The following is a 25,778-nucleotide window of genomic DNA, read 5'->3' on the forward strand; positions in this document are numbered from 1 at the left end:
AATGCACCCTGAAGAGGCCAGGAAAAACCAGGGAAGGAAAATGATGGGTACTCTGGGTCCGAGAGGTCAGGCTGGCAAGCTGCCGACCTGTTGGAAAGTCAGCTTGAGGTTAGAGACGCGGTCATGCGTTGGAAAGGGAAATCTGTTTTTTTTTTTTTTTTTTTTTTTTAAATTGAAACAGACCTAACTACATTCTGGAATTACTTTATAGATGAGAAAGTTTTCCTGACATTTTGACAACTGATCCTCGATGTACTGTATTTAGTCCATGAAGACTGGGCTTGTCCATCATTCCCACACTGCAAACAGATGCTACTGGGCAGCATTGTGCAGGCTGGGAGGTGATGGTGGAGTGGGGAGCTTATGGGGTCCACACCTTCTCTAGCCCTGTCACTAATTAGCAAATAAGATACTTCTGAGGAGGCCCTTTTGGCCCTGACATGCCACAAATTGAGGGTACGAGGATTTTTTTCATAGCATGCTAACTGTAACTGGTTGGAAATATCCTAAATCAATTATTTTAAAAAATACACTGAGAAGCTGGTGGAGTGGAAGAAAGGCACGTCTGTGTAGATAGCCTGTGACCCTAACAATCACTCCAGCCCCACACAGGTAGGTGCACAAATATCTGTCTTTGAGATGCCAGGTATGGAAGCAGCACCGTAGATGGGCCCAGAGGATGAGGCCTTCTACCAAGTGCTGCCTGCAAAGGCAGTGCTGTCCAGGCAAGGGCTGGGAGATGGGTTCAGTCATTCTCCCTGCCTTGGGCTCCAAGACTGCTTCCTGCTCCCTCATGGAGGTTGAAGGATGCCCTACTTACACCAATTCCAGATAAGACGGTCTCTAGAAAGCTCTGACAGGACGGATGCATCCGTGCTTCTGAGAGATGCATGCAGGGGTACCTCACACCTTCTTAGGCTCTCCCTGTTCTTACCGGAGAGAACAACTCTTGCTGGTGGTTGGGGCTCAGAATGAGAAAAACCTGAGCCGTCACTTTTGTTTTTAACACAAGAATGGATTCTAACCATTACCTGTGCAGGCCACAAATATGAAATATGCTTGTGTAACAGCCAAGGTGGGGCCATAAGGTGGTTTCTGAGCTAAGGCGTCTTGCCGCAGTCACTACACCCAGCGTGGTGTTCCAGACACTGAGGACAGAAGCGACCCATGGAAGGGCTCAGGGTATCAGTGGGGAGCTAGAATCACTATGCTGGACGGCCAGCCCCAGGCTCCCTCCAGGGCCGTGCGTGGAGCAAGGCCAAGACAGCAGGTATGCATAGACGTGCCCATAAAGCCCTCCTTTGGCCCATGGCCGCCATGGCGCCCTTACCTTGAGCGTGCTGTTCTTGGCACTCAGCTGCTGCTCGAGCTGGGAGATCTGGCTGGCCGAGTTCTCACGCAGCTTCGTGAGGCTGGCCTGGAGTCGCTGCACATCCTCCACCAGTTGGGCGATCTCCCGCTCTTTGGCGGCCAACTCAACTTCCAGGCTGGAGCGGGTCAGCACCTCTATCGCCTGCTCCTGCGGAGAAGAAAGGAAATGACAAAACCGCCCCGGCTCTGAGCAGGGCTGGGGCTTATCAGTGCTGCAAACGGAGGCAAGAACACACAGGTGGAGGGCAGTGGATGGTGAGCTCACAGTGAGACGTTATCTCCTGCCTCCACGTGGATGGACCTGCCAACACCCTCCCTGCACCACCTTCCTGTCTATGTGGCAAACACATCTAGATTTGGCTGATGGACAAGTATTTATTGGGTACACACCAGGAACCAGGGACACACTGTGCGCACAAGGAGAGCAGTCCCCATTGTCCCGGGGCATCCTGGCAGTAGGCGGAGCCGGGTGGTGGAGATGCCATCGGTGGTACAGGGTGAGTGGGGCCCCAGTTGTGCCACCAAGACACCTGAGCGGGGGCAGGGCATGGGGTCAGACTGGGGCAAGGCAGATGCTCAGGAGAAGTTCCACTGAGATGGTGACGCCTGAGCAACCCCCTAGAAGAAGGTGACAGAGGGGTCTTGCTGAGCGCTGGGGTGCTGATCAGGCCGGCTCTGAGGAGATCCCCTGGGAAGCTCTGAAGCATTAGGATTTTCCACCCCAAGATGAAATTTGATGTCCCTTTGGCTCGATACTGTGTTATCTAGAGGCTGGCAAGGTGTTTGAGAAACTGGGTCTGAGCCAGCATTTTAAAAAAGAACTAGAAGATGTGGAAGATGCATTTGAGGTTTCTTTGCTTGGGGACACTTAGGATAATTGATGTTTTTAAAAATGTACTGCCCCTCCCTCACCCAGTTTCCTCATTTTGGAAAATAGGAAAATGGGAAAAATCTATTAAAAAAAAAAAAGAAGAAAAAATAAATTCCGCTTCCCAAGGACTAAAGTTATACTTCTTTTCAAGTTTTAAAAGTAACTCTGGCTCCTGAGTGACTCCGGGTGCTTTTCTGGTGGGTGGCTGCACTTCTCCTGGGCATGGCCAGGAGATGGAAGGACAGGACACACTGGTCTCTGTGACGGCAGAGACCTGGGGGTGGCTCAGACCTCAGTGTGGGATGTCATCATCCTTGCTGCACACCCCCCAACTGCACCCCAGGAGCACCCTGTTTCATGTCTGGATCTGGCCCATACTGGGCCAGAAAGCACTGGCAGCCGCAACCGGGGTTGGCAGGTATAGCCATGCCATGCCACGCATGATGTACCTGTCACAGGGTTCTCACGCTAGGGGACAGCTAGTCATGAGGGAAATAGTTTTTCCACATTTCTCCACTGGGAAATTAAGGACTCGATCATTTAAGAACGGAAAGCTCTGAGTGCAAAGGAACGACCCCTTTCTGTTTCTGTGGTTTGTATTCCACTGTAAAGTCAAGTCTTCATTCCCCTTGACTTTTGGCAGACATGTGCATGGACCCAACGAGCATCTTCCCACCGGCATATTTAAAAGGCACATGCTGTCCAGATCAGTTCTGTTCACTGTGTGCTCCACGAACCAGTGCCAACTCACAAAATGTTGCTGGTACACAGTGAGACGAGCACAGAAATGGAGAGTGAGCATTTAGACATTTTTCATAGCAATTCAACATTGCTGTGACACGTTTTCTGTCTTTTTATTTAAAAAAAAAAACAAAACAGATCAGCCTGTGACAGATTGGGAATTAACAACAAAAGCAAGCCCCTCCATGACCTCTGGAGGGTTTGAGAAGTCCCGCCCTCGACAACACTGGCTGGGACAAAGGTAAGGAGTTCTCCTGGCAGTGCTAGGGGTCAGTCCTAAGACACCAGCAAGAGGAGCACATGGAAGTGAGCTGTGAGAAGGAGAGAAGGGGGTGGAAGGGCTGGTGGGCCTTGTCAGAAGGAGGATGGGCCCCATTTCAGGGTGGGAGCAGCATGGGAAGGCACAGAGGTTGGAAGAACAGGGACAGGGCATGAGGGGGAGTCATCGACTCTGAGGCCAGCTTGAAAAGGAGTGAGCCTGTTGCCACCTACACTGCTAAGTATGGTGTTCAGAGGCACCTGCATGTGTGGTGGAGAGCCTGGGGAGGCAGGGAAGGGACACGATGAAAGGGATATCCAGGGAGGTTGGTCTCATCAGGGGTAGAGATTGAGCCTCGTCATCTTGTTTTAACTTATTTACCAAATTTCCAGCCTAAGGGAAACCAGCCATAATAAGGGTTTCAAGTGTTCTTTGAGAGTCTGTAAAACAAGCCAAATGGGGATCTGGGGCTTTAAATGGGCCAGCACACATTGAGTATGCCGGCGTTAAGTGTTTCAAATGGTCTGTGCAGTGCTGATCCTGGACTCAGGATGGGGACCTGGGGGCAGGCAGTCCCAGAGGGTCATCTATTCAACTCTAGGGCCTCAATGGGCTGTGCGACCTTGGGCACATCAACAGACTCTCAGGCACCCAGGCCAGATTCCTCATTCATAACACAGCAAAAGTCATTTGCGTCTTACATAAGCTCAAAGAGATGAGATCATCCACTCCAAAGCAGTAAGACCTTGGAAATAGGACAGAAAAGGTCATTCTACTCGCTTCCTGGCCATCTCATCACAAAGACACACAGGAAATTAAGGAAGAACCAGACAAAGGCCCAGGAGATGATCAAGGGGCCGGGGGTGGAGCGGGGCAGTGGGGTGGGGTGGTATGGGCCTGGGTCTCAGTGCTCTCTGAAAGTTGTATAATGTAGTAGATGAGTTGCTGAGTGGAGGGGTATTCTGCACAACTGCACAGAGGTCAGTGTCAGGCACTTCAGATGCTCTTGAGATCACTGGCAGGAAGTGAAGTGTACACGAGTCAAAGAGGGACAGGACTGCTGGCTCCTGAGTGTCGCTCTGGGCCTCAATTCAGCTGTACCCGAATCACTTGGGGGGATTTAGAAGATATATGGGTTCTGGGACCTCCCCTGGCAACTGAGCTTCAGAGGGCCTGGAGTAGGGCTCAGGGACTCCCTGGGGCATCTGCTAGGACTCAGCATTAGGACTCTGGCTTGGACAAGCTTCCGAAGGAACAGAAACGGGCTTCCGCAAGTCTGATCAGAGGCCCTGGTGGGCACCAGAACCGGAGTCTGTCTCCCAGGCTCCAGATTTCCAAGACCTATGCGGCGGGGGGTGGGGGGTGGGGGTGGTCCTATGCTCTTTACGGGTACCAGGTCTTGGGTAGGTGGGTGGGGGGCTCTGATGGTTCAAGAGCCAGGAAAGGATGTGTGAAAATGCTCTGTAGAGTCTGAAAACATGGTAAAAAGAAAAGGAAGGCCTTAAGATGATGCTAGTCCAAAAGGGAAAATAAATGTAAAAGCAGAAGTTACTGATGAAAGACGTCACTGAATTTTGTCCCTTTGAACCCTGTTCACCTCCCCTCCCTCCCAAGCCGTGTGCACCTGAGTCCTTTGATGAGACCAGCATGCCCAGGTTGAAATAAGCTATGTAATGATCTCTTTTATCCTGCAGCAATTTCCATATCAAATATGGATGAGTTGCAAGAGCTCACTCAAGACAGGGTGAAAAACCTAACTGCGAAGTGATGGTGTGCCTAGGACCCCAGACTCAGACAGATGCCTGGTTCTGGGCCACTGCCTTATTCTATTAACCCCAGAGGGGGAAAGAGAAGGGCACGGGGACCTCGGTTTTAGTTCTTTTACTGACCCCTGTGTTCCTGTCAATACCAAGTAGCCAGAGTAGGCTGATTCCATCTGGTGGCTTCACCTGGAAGGCCGCCTCATCAATGGAGAGGTGTGTTTCCCAATATTACAGTTTGTTTAGGCTCAAGGGGTGGCCTGGTGTGATGCACCAGAGCCCTGAACTAATGTTTGCCTATAAATACTCCACAAAGGACCTGCATACGTCCTGTCTCATTCTATGCACATGAAGGAGAGTAGCTCACTGTAGGGGAAAGAGTGCGTTACGGAGAAGGACAACTTAGGATCAAACTCCAGTTTGATCATATTTGAGCTATGTGACCTTGGGTAAATTACTGAGCTTCTCTGAGCCTGTTTTCTTACTTATAAAATGAGGATAATAAAACCTACCTCTAATGACTGGTGTCTCAAGGCATCAACGAGACAACCATTTAAGCCCCAGTGAGGCCCCTACCGCAGAGCAAGAGCCTGCTGAGAGACAGCTCACCTTCCTCGATTGGCGATTCTGTGAAGACACCCAGCGGATCGGTCTTGGCTTCTGCTGGATCTATAGACTCCACTGTTTCTCTGCTGAGTCCTGCCAGCCAAGCCCAACAGACATTTCTCCGCTGGCCTGGTTCCTATGTTTGCTCCCCGACTGGCTGGAGCTGGAGCTGGAGCTACTGGGAACGCACACCCAGGGGGGATCCCTGGCAGGGCTGCTCTTGGAAGGCTGAACCAGAGCCACGTAAACACTGCACTTAGCCCATGATGAAGTGTTTAAGCGCCTAGAGGACCCACAACTTACTCTACCTACAAAAACATTCATTTCCTTCTAAAATGTTTTGGTTGCTACAGTCTTGGATGGTGCCAGAAATCCTTTCAATCAAAAACATTTAGCTCGGGAGCACTATGTAGACACATCAGGGTGGATGGCTTTCTCTAGAGAATCCAATGCAACCAGAGAGGCCGGGAGGAGCCATACTGACTCCTTCCTCGAAGGCTTCCTCCCTTCTCAGCCATAGTGCTGGGTTCTGTGCAGGTCCACTTGGATGAAGGGACAGCAACAGAGCCAAGGGGACATTTCAGGGAAAATGAAGACCAGAGTCCATGAAGTTGTGATGGCTCCATAAATGGAAAATTTTTCTCTGTACCCTGAAACACTTAAATCATGTTTTATTTAATGTTAATTAATTAATTTTAAAATTTAATGTTAATATAAGGAAAGAAAATGAGAATCCATCCTTAAAAAGGGGTCCTCATATTAAAACTCTGCTTCAGATTCGCTCCTAGGGAATAATTTTTAAAAAGTCCCAGTTGAGTCCTGGCTTGGCCACTGGGGCCAAGCGTTCTGGTGCCAAAGGTTTATATTCTGCAACTTGTCGCTTCATCATTTAGGTAAAGAAAGGAAATGCCTGCCTCATGGGTTCGGTGGAAGAGTGGCTGTCCAACTGTCGAGTGAGTGCCCTCCTTCTCTGGAAGGGCCTGTCCCTGTCCCTCCCTGCTCTTCCTCTGTCCACTATGGGTCCTGATGCTCTGTAGCATCAGGTGCTCTGTAACCCTCTGCTAAAGAATGGACACCTACAAGCACAATTCACCCACTATAGGCCATGGGAACTTGGCAGGCCCTGGGGGCCACTCGTCCCTACTCTGCACATAGGAAACTGAGGCTGCCCAAGTTTGGCTATCTGTGGCCTGTGAGCATACAGGTGATGAGTTGAGCTTTAAACCCAGGTCTGGGCAGCCTGGGTGGCTCAGTGGTCTAGCGCCACCTTCAGTCCAGGGCGAGATCCTAGAGACCCAGGATTGAGTCCAACGTCGGGCTCCCTGCATGGAGCCTGCTTCTCCCTCTGTCTGTGTCTCTGCCTCTCTCTCTGTGTGTCTCTCATGAATAAATAAATAAAGTCTTTTTAAAAAAAAGTTTTGTTTTTTTTTTTTTTAAATAAATAAACCCAGGGCTCCCGGATCAGAGAGGGTGAGGCCAACTGCAGTAGGTAAGTGCTGAGGTTGACTGACATGGATTATGGGTCAGGCCTTGCTCTATGTAGTTTACTTGTAAGAATTTCCAGAACCCTTACAACACGCATGGTGAAACCCAGGCTCAGGGAAGTCAAGCTACTAGGCCAACATCATGCAGTGCTAGGGTATGACTCCAGGAGTGTGACTCTAATACCCAGGTTTAACTTGGCACCACCCCATATCACTGCAAGGTGCTCTAGGTGGGAGCCTAGAATCTGCTAAGTCAAAGCTACCTCCATCGAGCTGGGAGAGTTCTATCTAAGAGAGATTTTTATTCATCTCAGAGAAATCAAGAGGCACAGAAAGGACTAGAATATGTGCCTTGATCCTTCCAAATGCTGGTATTTCTAGAGAGTCTGCTATTACGTAGACTTGGAGCAGGTTGTCCCTTTATTACCTCTTTGGCCTCCCCAGCTCATTGCTAACCATTTGTTTTCTCACTCTGGAAGGACCCATCGAGGTAGAGACCAAACCTACGATTTTCCAGTGTGATTTTGGCAATGCTCCTGCTTTACAAACGCCCCCTGCCCCCGCAACTCCTGACTCCCCACTGCCAGCCCTCTCCCCACAGGCCTAGCTGGGAAGGCCCTCTCTTTGAGGAGCCTTGGCCTCCACATTAGGGGTGGGGGTGCGATACGCCGACCACTTAGCATTTATGCGCAATCGACAAAGCTCTTCCTCTGACTCTTACAAGTTCCATCCTGGGGTTGTCCAAAGTATTCCCGACTGACACAGGAGTGCTGGTTAAAATCTCTTCCCAACAAGGACCGTTAAGAAGCAAAAGCAAGCAGCTGTCACCCAAAGGGGCAGAGGCATGGCAGACAGTCCCCACAGGGCTGGGCTACCCACCACGTCCGGCGCCTTCTGGATCTGCGAGGCCAGCTGGAGAGAGTGGTTGGCCGACGAGAGCTGCTCTCTCAAAGTCTCCGCCTCTCTCTGAGCCACCTCTGCCCTCTGAAGGAAATGAAAAGTGTGAGAAGAGAAAGTGCATTCAGTTTAACAACTGACAATTATTACAAGAACATTCATCAATTCATGCCTGACTGACTATAATTGATTTTCCTAAACACTCAACCTAATAAATGCTAGAAAAAAACACAGAATGTGATGGATTTTTATTTTAAACAGTACAAGGAAGAAATAATTGAGCGATTATGACAGTAATTTAACGCTAGGAGCAAGGAATCCCCTGCTGATACTAATGCTCCGGCCCACTGAATTTCCCAGACTGAATAAATACAAGTGGAAATAGAGTCTTTTGATTCAATTTCTTTCTATTCTCATAGACCAAGAAGATTTTATTGCAGGATTACTCCTGGGAGTAATTCTCACGGGTAAACAGTGAATTAAAGACACTTTGGCCATTCTCTTCCTAAAGACGCGCACAATGTTGTGGTTGTTTTCCTGTAGTGAGTATTTCCATAAACGTACAGGGTGTAAATGCCACCTCTTTTGTGAGGGCCAGGCTTATTGCAACATATTTAACCCTTCACCTGACAAAATCTTCTGACTCTGACGCTGGCACTTCCAGCCCGCCAGGCTGATGGTGGGGGGCTGGGGGCATTGGGGGGGTGGGACATGGGGTGGGGGGTGCATGCAGAGGCAGGAGGTTGGCCTGACTTTACTAGGGGTGAGGGGAGACTGGAGGCAACCGCAGGAAGGGGGCCCAAGGAGAAAAGGGAGGTACATTGCCACTATTTGCATGTCATTCTCGGACTGAGAAAACCAATGCTACTGGATGGCACAGCAGGATTTCCCACTGGACGGTGAGATGGGGGACATGTCCGTGCCCGCTGCCTGAGAAGGCACGGAGGTGCAGTGGGCAGAGGAGCCAGGGCAGGTGACCTCCACCCATTGAGTTTCTTTCTTCTCTACCAGGATGGGGACAGAGTCACCTGGTCACCTTCTCAGGAACCTTACCGGGTTCAGCATCTGCAAGGGTACACTGCATAGAGGACTCATTCACAAGCGTTTTATGAACGGGCTTGTCCTGATTTTACAATTATGATGGAAGAAAAACTCTCAGAGGGGTGGGGAAGGGTAGCACTGGGTATGCGGACTGCAAAATCATGTGTCATCTCTTTCCACTGGACTCCCACTGCATGGAGAAAAGATGAACGAGGAGAGCCTGGCTGGGCAAGCTATGTCGTGCATTTTTTCATTTGGTGGCGCGATGGCCTGTGTTGACTAATTGCTAAGAAAGGACTGAAGAAGAGAGACAGGAAGTGAGCCTACCCAGGACTCACTGATCAATCTAGCTGGTGAGGGATGGGTTTGGCAGCCTTCAGCGATTCTCTGACACAGTACTGTTTTGCCAATCTTCCCTGCACGCCGACATATTAGAATATATATATATATATATATATATATACATATATATATATATGGATATATAATACATATATAAAATTTTTATTTATTCATTTGAGAGAGAGACAGAGAGAGTGTGAGGATGAGCAGGGCAAAGGGAGAGGGAGAAGCAGGCTCTGTTGAGAAGAAAGCCTGAAGCAGGGCTCGATCCCAGGGAGCTGAAGGCAGACGTTCAATCGCTGAGCCACCCAGGTGCCCCTAAGGATGTTTCTAACAGCAATTGCTTCTTCCAGGGTGGTGTTTGTGGCTGCCTGCCGGGCTTCGCCAGGGGCGCTTGGAACCTCACTCCATTTGATTCACAAGGCACCTTGCCATGCCTACCTGTGCTCAAGAAGCCGCCTCCCACCCTCTGCTCCAAGCAGAATCCAGAACGGGAAAGGCGGTGATGTTACCGGCGTGGTGACAGTGGCTAGGGTGAGTCCTGGTTCCTGCTAAGTGCAGGAAATCTCCTCTTCGGTGGCAGGGTTCTAGATGTGCCACTCCAAGTTTCTCTGATAATCATGTCATTACTACTGAAAAGTTTACTCTTCTCTTTCTAGTCGGCTAATCCCTTGGGCATAGAATCTCCATGACTCTGCCAGGAATGAAGTGTATTTGACATATTTCTAGTCTCTTGGACTAGGAAAAATATTAGCCCAGTGGAGAAGCTGTTTTAGTAGCAGCCAATGAGGTCATCCAGCCACCCTGCCCTGCCTGGTAATGCTGGCTCTGAGGTGTTCCAGAAACACCCGAATGCGGGCAGGCCCAGGCAATGGGTTCATGGCAAGGCTCTCATGTGGGCATTTAGCCGTGTGGAGCACAGTGCTGTCTTACTAGTGGCGGGTGGCTCATGGAACAAGGGATCTAGCTGTTGAGAGCTTTCTCTTCAGCTTGCACAACTTCTCCAGAGCGTCTGCACTCTGTTCAGTTTCCAAGTTCACATTCAGAGTTGCTCTGTGGCCTATCCACGGTGGTCACAGCCTTTTACCACATTTGGCTTGACTTGGTTACTACGGTGCAACTTTTTGAACGTTTAGCATTTATATTATTTGTTTAGGATTTGTGCCCTGGGTACATCAAAAACAAAATGAGTTGAGGTGGTTTGTGCAGCTAAACAGGCACAGAGCAGATCAAAAATAAAAGCAGGCCTAAGAGCAGCTGAAGGAGGGAGTGGGAACAGCCGCCAGTATGCAGCTGGGGGGAATTAGTTCTTGCCGTTGTAAATTTAGTCTCATCGTTGACAGCTGAGGCAGAAAAAAAAAGGGGGTGGTGCCGTGCTGGGTCAGGACCGCGCTGTCACTCGTGTGCAGGGTCTCCCGTCTTTCTGGGGCCCACAATCCTGCCCGATAAAGGGGTGTTTCGAAGAACAGGAATCAGTGGTGGCAGGCAGAAGGCTCTGGTGTTTTCTGACCTGGAACCCCAGACACAGAGACCCGAAACGGCCACCTCCTTGTTTCCGGGGTGCGGGCTCTCCTACCCCTCCCCGCCCTGCTGAGGCCAAGCCCAGGGCCCGAGGCCAGGCTTCTGGCTGGCAGCTGGCACGGCCCCAGGGTGGGGGATCCAGCAGCCACTCCTCACCAAGTCGGAGCTGCTCCCCTGAGACGCCTCCTCTGCTGGCTGTTGCTTACTTTCTGTACTTTCCTGGGAAGTGAGAGTCGGTGCTAATAGCCTGGGGCAGTGAAGCAGGAGGACACGAGTGGGGACACTGGCTGTACCGGCAGCGGCCTGGTGACAAGCACAGACACAGGTGCCTCGTGAGCCTGCGCAGGACAACTGAGGACCAAGGACGTAATAGGAGTCCAGGGCCTAACAGCGCCCCCCACGTGGGGTGAGGAGTCCAATCAGAAACCACTATTAGTATCTTTAAGGCCCCCGGCGGGCACTGCCTGAAGGTTTCATTACTTGTCTCATCTGAAAATGGAAGACTATTTAGGGAAAGATGACTAGAGTCCGTAGCCGGCTTCAGCAGCCACCTGGGAAGCCAGAGGCAGGGAGCAGCACTTGATCAATTCTGTCAGTCAGGCTGCCAAAGAGCAGTGATGAGTCCTACGTGTGGGACACTGGCTCGCCCAAGTCACAGCTTCGTATCTCAGGAAAGGTGGCCTGACTTGTGGGTGCAGGGTGCCTCCCCGTCCTACAGGAAGGGCCAAGGGAACCCCCCCCCCCAACTCCTCAAGGGCTCCTGAAAGGTCCCAGGAAGGGCAGGAAAGAAAGCTTTTCCCAAAACTCAGGCCCCGAAAGAAGACACATTAGAAGGCCAATATAGAATGCTGACAGCTATTTCCCGACCTGAAAGTCTGAAAAATTTGATTAATAAAATGTGGAGGAGGCACGGTGGGGCAGGGCAGAGAGGAGGCAATGGTGAAAGCCTCAGGCAGCTGCAGCCAGCAGGGTGGGTGAAGGCCCAGGGGGGAGGCTGGTGAGGCCAGCCATGGCCTGGTGTGAGATGCAGGCCCCAGGCCCACAGAGAGGTGGCTGTGGTTAGACATTCTCTAGGGTGGCATGTTTTCGTTCCTCCCAGGACCAGGGTTGAGACATGATGGAGTCCAGGCTTTGTCCAATTTATCCATTTAAGGTATAGCCTTTGGAGTCCCTGGTTTTAAATGGTGGCGGTGCTAGTGGGTATCTGATCTGGTCTTCTGCCCAACTGGGCCCTGGTCTTTGTGTCTTGTCCCCTTCTGTACATGTGGCCACGAAAACCCTGGCCTGGGGCAACCAGAGGCAAGCAAGTCCCTCCAGTGACAAAGCAGCCACATAGGCTGGCCGTGGGCAGAGCCTCCAGGTAAACCCATGGCTTCTCAGAGATGGGACCTGGCTAGGAACATGAGGTCTGTTAGCAGGCAAGCTTTCTTTCTATTACTTTGCTAAGGCTACTGGAGCAAATTACTATAAATTTAGTGGGTTTGAAAAACACATTTATTATCTTAGAGGTCTGGAAGTCAGGAGTCCACAATGGGTCTCACTGGGCTCAGATCACAGGGTGGGCAGGGCTGTGTTCCTTTCTGAGGCTCTGGGGGAGAATCTGGTTTCCAGCCATTTCCAGCTTCTGGGGGCCTCCTGCATTCCTTGGCACATGGCCCCTCTCCCACCTTCAAAGCCAGCACATGGCTCTGATGTGGACTCTTCGGCATCTCAGGATCCCATGATTACACTGGGTGCGCTCACACACTCCCAGGTCATCTCCCTATGTCAAGGTCAGCTGGTAACAGCCTTAACCCTTCCTTGCCAGGTACACTAACATATTTGTAAGTTGGGCTTGGGAAGCATATGTGGGGGCCATTTTTCTAGCTACCATACTCGAGGACAAATAACACCACATTTGGACAATTTCGAGAAGAAGGCAAGTTCTCCTTGGGGATGACCTCCCGGCCTGTTCCTCACAAGGCCCTGTACTCTGGAAGGAGAGATAAAGGAGAGGGGAGGCTAGCAAAGCCAACAAATGAGCCTTCCAAAGGGGTGGGTGGACTCCATTGCTCTGGAAAGTGCAGAGCCAACTCCTGGTCATTCTTCCAAAGCAATGCCCCCGCATGATTCCAGAAAACAGCCAAAACCCCAGAGGTGACCCTGCTTCAGAGATTCTGCAGGAGAGAGGTCAGGAAAGTCTACTCTGGGACAGAGATGAGACTTATTACCTCTCAAGCTGGCCCTGTGCTGGTGACTGGAGTCCCTGTTTAGACTCATCTAACTCTAAGACTCCTGCGTTAGGGAGAATTAGGAATGGGTTAGAGTGACACAAGGTCACCTGCCAACCTTAAGAAAACTTCCATTTAATCAGGTACACTGTAAAACATCACACAACTCCCAAACCAGCAGCCTACCCCTTTTAGATATTAGTCTGGCTCCAAAAGACCAAAAGGCTCAGCTGAAACAGCCATAATCATCATCATGATAATTCCACCACCTACTGGCACCCTGCTTATTTTGTCTAAGAACTACAGTCTCAGAAACTTAATATCTATAAAAATGGCAGAATCTTATTAAAAAAAAAACCTAGAATTACAATGGCCATTATGAGGAACATTCCAGTTAGAGAAGATCATTTAAGAAGTGCACTTGAAAGCAAGGGCTCCCAAATCAAACAAACCGAATGGGGTACGTATTTAATTGGCAAGCAGAAGTCTCCAAAATGCTTCAAAATTCCCAGTTTCATTGCAAAAAGCTAATTAATCACTGAACACAGGTTTATCCATTTTGGGCTTCCTTTTACAGAGGAATCAAAGATATCTGGGTTTACTAGTAAGACACATTTTGTGCCACACTGAAAAATTTACTACCAGAAACCATGTTTCTAGAAATTATACAATGCATTTATACATTTGCCAAGCCACAGAATGCTGATGTAAAGGTTCACGAACAGAAATGAAAGGTTCTAAGGGTTAGAAATTCTAATATATGTAATTACACTACTAGAAATAATAAAGGAAACATCTCTGTATGCAAGGAAGGTAAGATGTGTGTTTTCAATCAAAGAAGGTATGAAGAATGGAGAGGCATTTGTGTTGAGGGAAAAGAAAACAATTTTGTCTTAATGAGAGGCTGCTTATTTCAGAATGCAAAAACGGAAAAACACAGGGCAAAATCTGAATGTGAAAAAGAAAGTTGTAGATTTGTGGACAAGAAATCTTTGAAAGAAATTTTCATGTGTGGTCAAGCTACCTAAGATTAGAATAAATGTGATAAAGTTAAATGGGTTTTAACATCAAAAGTGATTTGGTGCAAAATAGGGTTTGGTTTTCTTTTTTTTTTAAATATATTTTATTTTTAAGTAATCTCTATGCCCAATGTGGGGCTCAGACTTACAAAGCTGAGATGAAGAGTCACGTGCTCTAATGACTGAGCCAGCCAGGTGCCCTGGGTTTCTCTTTTAAAAAGACAGTTTTCTTGAACTACTGGTTTGCTCTTGATAAGAGACAGTAAAAGGTTCTTCTTTACATTTTAGGTAACTTGCCTGGAAAATGAAGGTTTTGTGTCTTGTCAAAATAATTTCCTGGGTCTTTATCAGGTCTTTGATTCCTTAAGAAAGCTGTCTTCTCTACTAAAAGAGCTAAGGGTTTGCTTTGTTTTGTTTTGTTTTTGTTTTTTTTTTTTGCTTTGTTTTGTTTTTTTTTTTTTTTTTTTAAATTTTTTTTTAATTTTTATTTATTTATGATAGTCACAGAGAGAGAGAGAGAGGCAGAGACACAGGCAGAGGGAGAAGCAGGCTCCATGCACCGGGAGCCTGACGTGGGATTCGATCCCGGGTCTCCAGGATCGCGCCCTGGGCCAAAGGCAGGCGCTAAACCACTGCGCCACCCAGGGATCCCTGCTTTGTTTTGTTAAACAACTATTTAACTTCCTGTATTTGCCTTCAAGGTCTTCAGTTGTCACTATGGTTAAATAGAGGAGTAATTATTGTGTCACAGAGACCTACGATCCTACCTGACCAAGTGTTCTAAAATCCTTTGATGTTTTCTGGGATCCCTGGGTGGCGCAGCGGTTTAGCACCTGCCTTTGGCCCAGGACCCGATCCTGGAGACCTGGGATTGAATCCCACGTGGGGCTCCCCGTGCATGGAGCCTGCTTCTCCCTCTGCCTATGTCTCTGCCTCTCTCTCTCTCTCTCTGTGACTATCATAAATAAATAAAAATTAAAAAAAAAATAAAAAAAATCCTTTGATGTTTTCTGACAAACTTCTGTGAATCAAATGCTAAAGGAAGTCTTTTTGACTTTGAACTAATTTTGAGATTTTCAGGAGGGGTCCTGGGACATCTCAAAGGATTTGTTCTTTCACCTTATAAAAAGGGAGATATTAAACTAACTTGGCTTATTTGGTTTGTTAAATCACACAGGAAGAGTTGTTCAGTAAAATGCAATACTGAGCCTTCTTTATGTTGTATTTGTATAGGGATATAAGTGTTTCGGAAATTGTGTGAAATTCCTAGAAATCTGATTTGTCCTGGTATTATGTCATGATTCTAGTTATTATCTTAAAATGTCATACATCACAGAAATGACTACAATTCCTTATCAAATGAACTCTCAGCAGATCTGTAGCAACAGACATTTTAAAGTCTTTGTCATTTACAGAGTTATATTATTTTACTCAGATGCTTTTTGCAAAACTTTTCCTTTAAAAGTGTGTTGTCTTCATGGGGATTCATGGAAAGGACTTTAACAAGTCCAAATTTTGGATAACCAAGATCATTAAACCAAACTGGATAAGAATTTCCAGAATTTATGGGGAAAAAACCCCCAAAACCTGGATTCAAGCAGAATGAGGATTAATAACAAGGAAATGAATGAGCGGAGGAGGATTGTTTTTTATGACTTCTTACTTGAAAGACTGATGTTTCATTTTTCCAGATTTAAGGAAACTTTTCTCAAACAGGAATTTGGCATTTTTTACCTTTTTAAACAAAAATGAAACATTTACTTTTTCTCTCAACCTGATCCTTCCAGAATTCAGAAACCTTATTCTTTTCACAGCAATATAGTTATTTAATAAGTTCAATGAGAATGTGTTCTCCTTGTAACAGGACACAACTGGAAATATTGGCTATATTACCACAGGCTTGACCTGCTTGTCATATTTGAGAGATGTGCATATACTCGGAAATGACTAGAAAGCTTTAAGGAACTAGGGTTGACTTTATGGGGCCAATAAGTAAAGCCCCTTCGGGACACCTGGGTGGGTCACCCATGATCCTGGAGTCCCAGGATCGAGTCCCACATTGGGCTCCTTGCATGGAGTCTGTTCCTCCCCTCTGCCTATATCGCTGCCTCTCTCCCTGTGTCTCTCATGAATAAATAAATAAAATCTTAAAAAAAAAAACTCCTTAAAAAAATTAACCTGATATTTTGCTTACAAGGTTCTAGCTTTGAAAGCACAGAGGAGCTTACATGGTCAGTCACGATTCTTGCTGCACTCACATAAATAATCAGGCCAAGTTGAATATAAAATTACTTTTACTGTGATTATCTGTAGTAAAAAAAAAAAGGATAGGGGTGATTGCAGAGAGAAAAATTATGTTTGTGCCTTTGTAACTATCAGATGCTAATCCTGTTAACTGTTTTTGAGGTTTTGTGATTAAAACCTCTAAACTGGCCTGGATCCTGACTCTTCTAGTTTCCTCAACTATCTGGCCATAACTCTCAAAACGAACACTTCTAAATTTCTCCTACCCTTCTGATTTGGATTCACTAGGAACAAAGACTGCCCTTTATAATCTCCTTGAAGGAAGGGATGAGACCAGGTCCTCCTCATTGCCTAGATGGCAGGCAGACTCCAGGGACCTGAAGCTTGGGTATATACATCTTACAGCCAAAAAGGCTCCACCTGACAGTTGATCTTGTTTGAATGCTGGAGACCCTTTGCATGGAATGACTAGGAAGAGAAGCAGTGAACACTGATGTAGGCTGCTTCTCCCCAAGATGCTGGATGGAGGGATCCCTGGGTGGCTCAGTGGTTTAGTGCCTGCCTTCGGCCAAGGGCATGATCCTGGAGTCCCAGGATCGAGTCCCACATCGGGCTCCCTGCATTGGAGCCTGCTTCTCTCTCTATGTCTTTGCCCCTCTCTCTCTTTGTGTGTGTCTCTCATGAATAAAATCTTAAAAAAAAAAAAAAAAAAAAGATGCTGGATGGAGACCTCAAACTTGAACTGAGCATGAGACCCTTTCTTCCCTTTTGTTCTTTGACTCACATTAGCCTGGAAAGATAACACCATCATCCATATCTCTTAAGGCCACTGCTAGGAGAGGGGGTAACCTTTGCCTTTCAGATTACTGGATTTGTCATAAGAACTCCTATCTGTCCTCATGGACAGCATCACCTTAGTGAGAATGCTTTGTGCCCCGACAGGGTTGATCTTTGCCTCTGGTAGTTATCATTCTCCCTGGGCCTATGAATGCCTGGCTGGCTGGTGCCTAACTGGGCAATGCCTCTTAGGTTCTAACATGCCTCAAACTGTCCACAGACTGAGACATTTCAGTGGTCAGTCTCTGAATTTAGAGTTAGAAAACACCTACTAGGAGGTATTTGTGATTCAAGATTTGCTTCCTTCGGCTGGGCCCTACTTTCCTGGTTAGCAGTAAATACAAATGAGGTTACGACCAGGAACCTCTCCTTAACTCTTGAAAGTACTGGGGAATCCACTGCTAAAGCCATAGCTGCTCAATAAAGATCCTTAAGACTCTCTGGCTACGGTTGTTCTTGATAATAAGAGAGGCTCTATCTTTTGGCTGAACAAGGAGGGGTCTGTGCTGTGATCAACACCACCTGCTGCATCTGGATTAACACTTCTGGGGAAGTATGAATTCATTTCCATAAAACCACTGAGCAAGCCACCTGGCTTGGAAAGGTTACTCTTTCAACAGGGTCTTTCTTTGACTCATTTGATTTTGAATAATTTGGGTTTTGGGGACCATGGCTCCAAAGTCCATTCCAGACACTGGGAATTATCCTGCTTCTTATAATTATAGCAACCTCCCTGGTGCACTGTATTCTCTCAAAAGCTTTTTTTTTTTTTTTTTTAAAGATTTTATTTATTTATTTATGAATGACACAGAGAGAGAAAGAGAGAGAGGCAGAGACATAGGCAGAGGGAGAAGCAGCCTCCTAGTGGGGAGCCCGACGTGGGACTCAATCCCAGGACCCTGGGATCATGACCTGAGTCAAAGGCAGATGCTCAAACACTGAGCCACCCAGGTGCCCCATCTCTCAAAAGCTTTAAATGCATGTTCAAAGCCACTAATCATCAAGCAAACAATCTCCCCAAGACTGGAGTGTCAGAAAAGGAAAAGAATGACCCACTAAGAGACTGTGAGCCTGAAGTTGTGACCCTGTGACCACCATGTGAATTCCACAAAAAAAACATCATGACCTGGCAATATCACACAGAGGATCAGTAAAAGCTGTGAGGACTACAGAGTCGTGGCTGAGCATGGCACTAATGGTTTAAATTTTGGTCACATCTCTCAGGCTGATAGTCTGATCAAAAGGTAAGAACTGTTATTTTTAAGAACAACATGCTCCAAATGGTGTCACTTGTGCCAAACCCCATGTCAGCAAACCCAGATCGAAGGAAGACCTAACCTCATTGCAGTGTCAGCCTCTTCTGGGAATGTGACTTTTAACCCAACAACCTGGAATTTCCCAGTCTGTGCTAGTAAGGTCCAACAGACCCCTCCTGCCTCCTGTAGGAAGGAACCTAAAACAATTCGCTCTTTATCCTTCCCTTTTCTGCCTTCCATTCTGCATGGCTCCTCAGAGCTCCTGTCTGCTAGGTGGGATGCTGCCCAATTCATGAATCGTTGAATAAAGCCAGTAAGATCTTCAAAATTTACTCAGTGGATTTGTTTTTTCGGCAGTGTTCTCTCCAACGTGAGAGAATTACTACCCTCATTCAAAGATAGATGGGAAACACACTGGGAGCTGGGAGGTTCGTTCAAGACCCATGGCAGGGAAATGGGAGGTGTGGGACTCAAACCCAGTTGTTCCCCGCGAGAACCTAGAAACCTTGGTTGGAGAAAGTGCCATGCCTTGCTAGGAGTTCTTGCAGCTCTTTGCATTTTTCTCTACCCTTGGTTCTGTTCCTCGGTGAGATTAAGCTGCACTTCTAGCTGAAGTTCCTCCCGTTAGGGCAGTCTCCTCTGTAAGAATCAGGCAGGTAGCAGGAGGAGGACCACTCAGTGAAAGGACTTCTTCATGCCCCTGGCTGGGACTTGGAAAGGCATGCAGGTGAAGGTACAGCCGGCAAAGTGACAGGATGGTTGAAGCCCCAGATGGCTTTATACAGTCAAAAAGGCACAAAGTTGTGGCTTCTTATTTACCATCCAGTCTTCAAAGTTCTGAACCATCACAGCCACCAATTAAGGTGGTGAGTATTAAAGCAAGTGCCTTGAAGTTTAACAAACAGGTGTAAATGAGACCCGGAGCTATCGGTGGCTGACTGCTCTTCCACTTTTCCACAATAGAAACACAAGTGCTTCGGCAATAAAACAGCTTCAGGTCTCAGTAGAACATTTTGACTATAAACCTAGTGCAAAAATAATGTGATATACCAATGAACTAGTAAATTGCTCCTCCTGGGGATTTCCCTTGATGGGAAAGGCAGCTGAACCAGCTGTCTGGCTGCGCCTGCACGGGTGTATGGCTCCTTTGTCCCCCGACTCCTGCCCCGCTGCCTCTGCCTCCTCTCTACTTGGGACTGCCTCATTTCAAGCCCGAGTCATCTTTGCCCTAACGTATCACGACAGCTGCTCTGCTGGCTTCCTGTCTTTCCACTCCCATCCGTGCTCTGATGTTTCGCCAGGGTGATCCTTCTGGAACAGAAGTCCAATATCTCACTTCTGCCCATGATTCCCCACTGTTCTCAGAGAGAGGTCTTCCATGCAGAGGCCTGTGTTCAAAGCCCTCCTCCTCTGAACCCAGATCTAATCCCCTCCTGGGGGCCCACTCTCTCCCATCCTGTACCTCCTTGTTTCAGCTTTATGGAATGGCCCAGAATCCCCAGAGCTCACTACGCCCTTCTGTGCCTGCCTGCAACACTGTCTTCCTCATGGCCACCCAGGGCATTTTTCTCCATGTCAACCCTCGGAGTCATGTGTGATCCCTCCTTCTGCTCCCTCTGTGTCTGATCCCCCCACCTCACACCCTCATTGAGGGCTGGCCAGCATCTGCCTTCACAGCTCTGGTGGCACCCAGCTCTTAGCACCTCTGGAGAGCCAGGGCTGGGCTGAGAGAGGGCTTCTCTAATCAGGAGTAAGGTCCCTCTTACCAGCTTCTGAGTGTGGCCATGGCCATGAAAAAGCCTGACCCCTTCCCCAGGCCAGTCCTGGAGAGCTACGGGACAGAATCCATCATGTCCCCATCCTATGCCTTCCCCTTTATAACCCTGTCACATCCCAAGTTCCTGAAATTAATGCCCTGGTGCTTGGTGTCAAAGCCCTCTATCTTCTTTCCATGTTCCCCAGGGATCAGGAATGTCCCAAAACTTCCTGATTCCTTTTGTGTTAGGGTCCCTTTGTGGTCCTGGCCATGGGGTGGAGCCTGAATGCACCCCAGGTACCAACTGTCCTCATAGTGTGGTTTCCAAGATATATTATAATTCCCCAGGCATGGACCGATGGCTGCAGATTAGTGCAGAACACTATCTCCTTCATTCCAGAAACTATTTCTATTAATGTAGCCTGAGGTTGCATTAATTTCTCTGGGTAGCCACATCAGGCTCTAACTCACCCTGATTTGCCAGTTAGAACTCCCCTACGCTTCTCCCATGCCCACAACGCTGGTATTTCCCTAGTGCAAGACTTTATACAATTCTCCCACCAAATCCGCGCTTCTTCGGCAACTATAGAACTAACATTTATCTAAGTACCTACTTCTTACTTGGGTGTTTTAACCTCTATCCTCAAAACAATCGTGCAAAGGAAGTATCGGTTATCACTCCCTCCCTCTCTTTCCATCTTAAAAAAAAAATTAAACATTTTAATTATGGTAAAGGACATATAAAATATACCATCTTAACCAAATTTTAAGTGTATGCTTTGGCAGTGTTAGGTATATCCACGCTGTCATGCAAACGATCTCTGGAACTTTTTCACCTTGCAAAACTGAAGACTCTGTACCCATGAAACAAGTCCCCAGTTCCCCCTGCCGCAGCCCCTAGCACCCAGGATTCTACCTTCTGTTTCAATGACTAACTCCTCTCTCCCTTCACATGTTCGCAGAGTTTCTCTTTTTTCTTTTCTTTTTTAAAGAAATGTAAGCAGTTAAGAGACTTGTCCAAGGCCACACCAACTAGCAAATACCAAATTGGGACCTAGACCCAGTGTCATTTTGGAGGTTGCCCCTTTCTCTGCAATCCTGCCTGGTGTCTCCCAGGACCGAGATTCCCCCGCAAGCAGCCTCCAGCAGTCTGGGAAATATACGGACTCCACCAAACTTCTTTAGTATCTGTGGACTGCCTTAGAGGTTGTAGGAGACAGTGCACTCCATAATCCTAGACCGAGGCTATCTGTTATAACAAACCAGGAGTCTACCCCAAAGTGCCATCAAAAGGAGATACATGCTCGATATTGGCCCAGGAACAAATCTGGGATGTGCAGATGGCAACTGTCTGAACAGAGAAAGTTAACTCTTTCCAGTAACTACTTCTGAGTTAAGGTCTCTGCAACGCGGAGCAGTGCTGAGTAAAAGCAAAGGGGCCAGAGTAAATATGTTTAGCAAATACAGGTAAATAAAGGCTTAAGGACATTGGTGAGAGGAAGCAGAGGCAGTGCTTTGCAGCAAAGAGTGGTATGGACGGGTGCATTTGGGTGCAGAGAGGGTCTGCAAGAAAGGTAAAGTTCCTGGTTCTGGGGTATGGTGGTGAAGAGCACAGGCTCCAGTCCTGGCTCTGTACCCAACCAGCCACTGACTTCAGTTTCTTTGTCTATAAACGGCATCATAACAGCAGGCTGCTCGCAGGCTGCAGGCCTCGGTTCATGTCAAGTGCTCAGAATAGGGCCAGGCACAAAAGGAGTTACTCAAGGGTTGTGACTGCCTCTTAATAACTGTCAGGGTCACTACTACACAACGTTTCTATCCCGGGGGGCTCATTCCATGCATCTCTGCTGTATGTCTTCTGTGGGCCAGGCCCAGGATGCTCAGTGAAGAGTCTGTGTGCAACACCGAACCCACAAACCTTCTTTAAAGAACGAAGAAATCCATATATCCCATGATCATTCCCATGCATAAACTAGCTTTCATATTCCAATTGGACTTCAGGATGTTTTCATTGGCCAAAAAGGTGACAAGGATGCGCTTTCCTGACCCTCTGCCCTGGTGTGCAAGCAACACCAGCCACCAAGAGGCAGGTAGCTCATGGAACTCTCACACAGGGACCACAGAGCTGGAAGGATTTTCATCCCACAGAGGCTGGGGGGTTGGTGGGGGGCTGTGCTCACCCAGACTACCTGAGGCAAACTGCTAAGCTTTCTAATGCCTGTGGTGACTCAGCTATAAACTGAGTGGGGAGAGGCCACAGCACGGGGCTTTCTGGGGCTGAGAGATAGATCACAGCTTTGGGTGCTTCTCCCCATGAATAAAGAAAATAAATGGAGAGGCTCTTTCTTTCCAAAGCAGCAGCATCACTTGCTAAAGTGGAATGTCTTACTGTTCTATGGAGTCCTGGGCAAGTTACGGGTACCGTAGGGGGGGCCCATTTTTTCAGGCAGCTGAGTATTTATTTTAGGAGGGCCCATGCTCAGCGTGGAGCCCAACGCAGGGCTTGAACTTACAGCCCTGAGACCCAGACATGAGCTGAGATCAAGAGCTGGATGCTTCACTAACTGAGCCACGCAGGCACCCCAGGCAGCTGGGTAATTAAAGCCACCCTATACTGTGTAGTATTTTGTGCTGGACACAGTGCCAAGTACTTTCCCTGGGGCATCTGTGACACCTAAGTATCAGCCAGGAGGAAGCTATCAGTTGAGCAAATGGCTTCAAAGCATTTGAAGGCAGAAGACTTCCTTACGGTGTGACTCACTGGTACAAACTCTGGAGCATAACGATTACCTTGGGAGCAGAGTTGGGCATTTAAGACACAGATTAAGAAAAAAAGGAGGGTGGCCCGGGTGGCTCAGTGGTTTGGCGCCACCTTCAGCCCAGGGCATGATCCTGGAGACCTGGAGTCCCACATCGGGCTCCCTGCATGGAGCCTGCTTCTCCCTTTGCCTTTGTCTCTGCCTCTCTCTCTCTCTCTCTCTCCTGTGTGTATTCTCGCAAATAAATAAATAAAATCTTAAAAAAAAAAAAAAAAAAAAAGGAAACACAGTAGCCACTCTGCAGCAGAGGCTCACCATGGGAGTCTGGGACACTGGGACCACGCCCAAGGCTTTGCCAAGGAAATAATGGCTGGGACCTTCCACATACTTTTCATGACATTGGAAAAAGGGTTGATATTGACAGCTGTCCATAAGAAAACAAACAAAAAAACCGAGAATAACTGGCCTTCTAACTTAAGAAAAGCATCTAGCAAGAAATGGCAATGCTGTTGGGATTTTAAGCCTGAAGCCACAAAAGGTCCTACCTGGTTTGCTCTTTCAAGGTCCGTCATGATCATTTCAATTTCGTCGGCCCTAGGAAGGTGAGAGAGAGAGAGAGAGAAAGAGAGAGAGAGAGAGACGGCCGTTAGTTGGCAGTGGGTGGGTTTTGGGTGACCAGGGCTCCTAGCTTGGCACACTGACCAGCAGCTACACAGGCCAGGCAGAGTCCCTGGCACTTGGGGAGAGGGGTCATGTGGGCCTGTGAGGGGACTCTGTGGCCCATCTGGAGGAGCTATGCTCGTGCTGTGGGCAGGGCTGCCCTGACCTTGGGCGAGACAGAGCCATCAAAAGATAAAATACAATGTGTCCTATCAGGAGATTGAACAGAGTGCCCCCAAAAAACAGGAGGGAGAGAAATTCTCTGGGAAGGGAATCTGGTAAGGCTTCAAAGGAGGATGTGTGAACTGGGTTTTGAAGGATGAATAGAAGTTTACTAGGATGGAGTGAACCACAAGAGGGTGGAGAGGGTCATGGGAGGATAGGATGGAGGTTAGGGGACTCTATACACCACCCAAGGTCACTGTCATCCACGGGCTGGCTCATACACAGGGAGCTGCTAGGGCCTCCCCCCCCCCCCCCCCCCCCCCCCCGTTTTGGAAGTACTCCCTTGAGTCATTTGAAGACAAATGTATAGTTCTGAGATATAATAATATGGGGGGGGCAGATGCTGACTTCTAATAAAGGCCTAATTCCAAAAGTCCGTGGGAGGTTAGAACAGACTCCCGGGGCAATCATGGCCCCATCTTCTGCAGGACAGCTCCCCTTGGCCCCTGTCAGGAGGCTGAGGCTGAAACTGGCTGCTACCTGAGGAGGGCTCAGCATGCCCATGGCAGAGAAGGAGCGTAATGTTATAGCCACAGATCCTTGCTGGGCTTCAGGGCCTGCTCCTGTGTGGGCTCCCAATTCCACACTCCAAGTGGACTGGAGCCCTCTGTTGCCTACAAGTCCCAGTCCCTTGCTTGGTGCTCCACACCAGGCTTGGTCCACTGCCTGCCTCAGCCTACCCCCCAGTGCCAGGGCCCTGGGTTATGATGGCTCCCACCACTTGTGGGCCTGTAAAGAGCCTTGGACTGTGCAGTCTACCTGGCTTGCCCTCCACCGCTGGGAATCTCATCTCCTACTTCTGTCCCCTACCACCCTCAGCACTCCCCAAATTGTCTTAACTGCTCTATCTCAGGGTAGTCCCTCCGCAACCCCTCCCTGCCCCCACCCCCACAACAGGTTTGAGTTCACAGGTTAGAGGTGAGGTCCCCATACACTGGGAGCTTTCTGAAGGCCAGGCTGTGTGTTTCCCTCACCCTCATCCCTGGAGCTTGCATAGGACCTTGTCACTGGGCTGAAGGCCAGAGTCCTGCATACAGCCCATCCTGCCATCGGTGGTCCCGTCCACTCCCTGGGACAGTGTAGGGGCACCCGGAATGGGCCCAATGCTAAGAGGGTTCCTCTGTCCCTGAAACCCTCACCACCACCACCCCTGTAATACCAAGAATTGGAATTGGCCAAACTGGACTCAGGCCCTGGCTGGTCTGATTTTACCATTTGCAGCACTCTGGGCTCCCTCTGGCCCTGAGGCTCCTCCAGACAAGGTGATCATTATCACCTCTCAGCAGCCCCAACGGGGTTAACAGATGCCTTGTGATCGGGTTCAATGCTCATTATGCCTGTTGGAAATAGTATCCTGCTTTCGGCTTGGTCTGAAAAAAGTCTAAAAGGACTCCTAAAGTGGCTTCATGAAATGAAGCTATTTTTTTGGGCAACTTTGTGACAAAGGCAGTTGTCTCTGGAAGACCCAAACACCGGTCCCTGAAGTGAAGTACTGGGTGACAGGGGGTGGGCTGGGGCAGCTTAACTAGGAAATGGCTCATGGGGCCTTAACTAGGAAAACCATGGGGCCACAGAGAGGAGCCTGCTGTTTCCAAAGGGCAAAGAAGTCAGTGGAAGTGTCAGGGGCTTTACACGCGACAGAAAAGGACGCCTGACAGTCAGTCTGGACAGCTGTCACCCTGACAACCTGCTGATGACATGTAAACTTCCTGGGATTCAAGATGAAAGAAAAAGTTAAGACTCTTCCTAAGGCAAATCCTACTAAAAGCAGTTTGAAAACTTTAATCGGATGGTTGTTCATCACATAAGTGCAAAATCCAGATATAGATGGCCGACTTCCCTGGCTACTGGCAGGGCTCGTTTGCTCCCTTGCTTGTCCTGTGACCACATCCCACCACCTGCCAGTGTTCCGGCCCCGG

The 25,778-nt window shown here is 48.4% G+C and overlaps 1 protein-coding gene across 13 annotated transcripts in view; it reads right to left on the minus strand.

Annotated features, from left to right (window-relative positions):
* CUX1 (cut like homeobox 1) overlaps positions 1-25,778 on the minus strand; it is a 364,476-nt gene that overhangs the window by 85,170 nt on the left and 253,528 nt on the right. For 9 of the 13 annotated variants that reach the window (XM_025425917.3, XM_049111086.1, XM_049111085.1 and 6 more), the window contains 3 exons: positions 23,520-23,568; positions 7,972-8,076; positions 1,331-1,519 (listed from right to left, as the gene is read on the minus strand). In XM_025425917.3, coding sequence (XP_025281702.1) covers positions 1,331-1,519; positions 7,972-8,076; positions 23,520-23,568 — 343 coding nt within the window. The remainder of the gene's footprint in view (positions 1-1,330; positions 1,520-7,971; positions 8,077-23,519; positions 23,569-25,778) is intronic. The other 4 variants (XM_025425918.3, XM_025425919.3, XM_049111081.1 and 1 more) reach the window with 1 other exon arrangement.

The sequence above is a fragment of the Canis lupus genome, chromosome 6, assembly GCF_003254725.2.
Source record: "Canis lupus dingo isolate Sandy chromosome 6, ASM325472v2, whole genome shotgun sequence".
Lineage (NCBI taxonomy): Eukaryota > Metazoa > Chordata > Mammalia > Carnivora > Canidae > Canis > Canis lupus.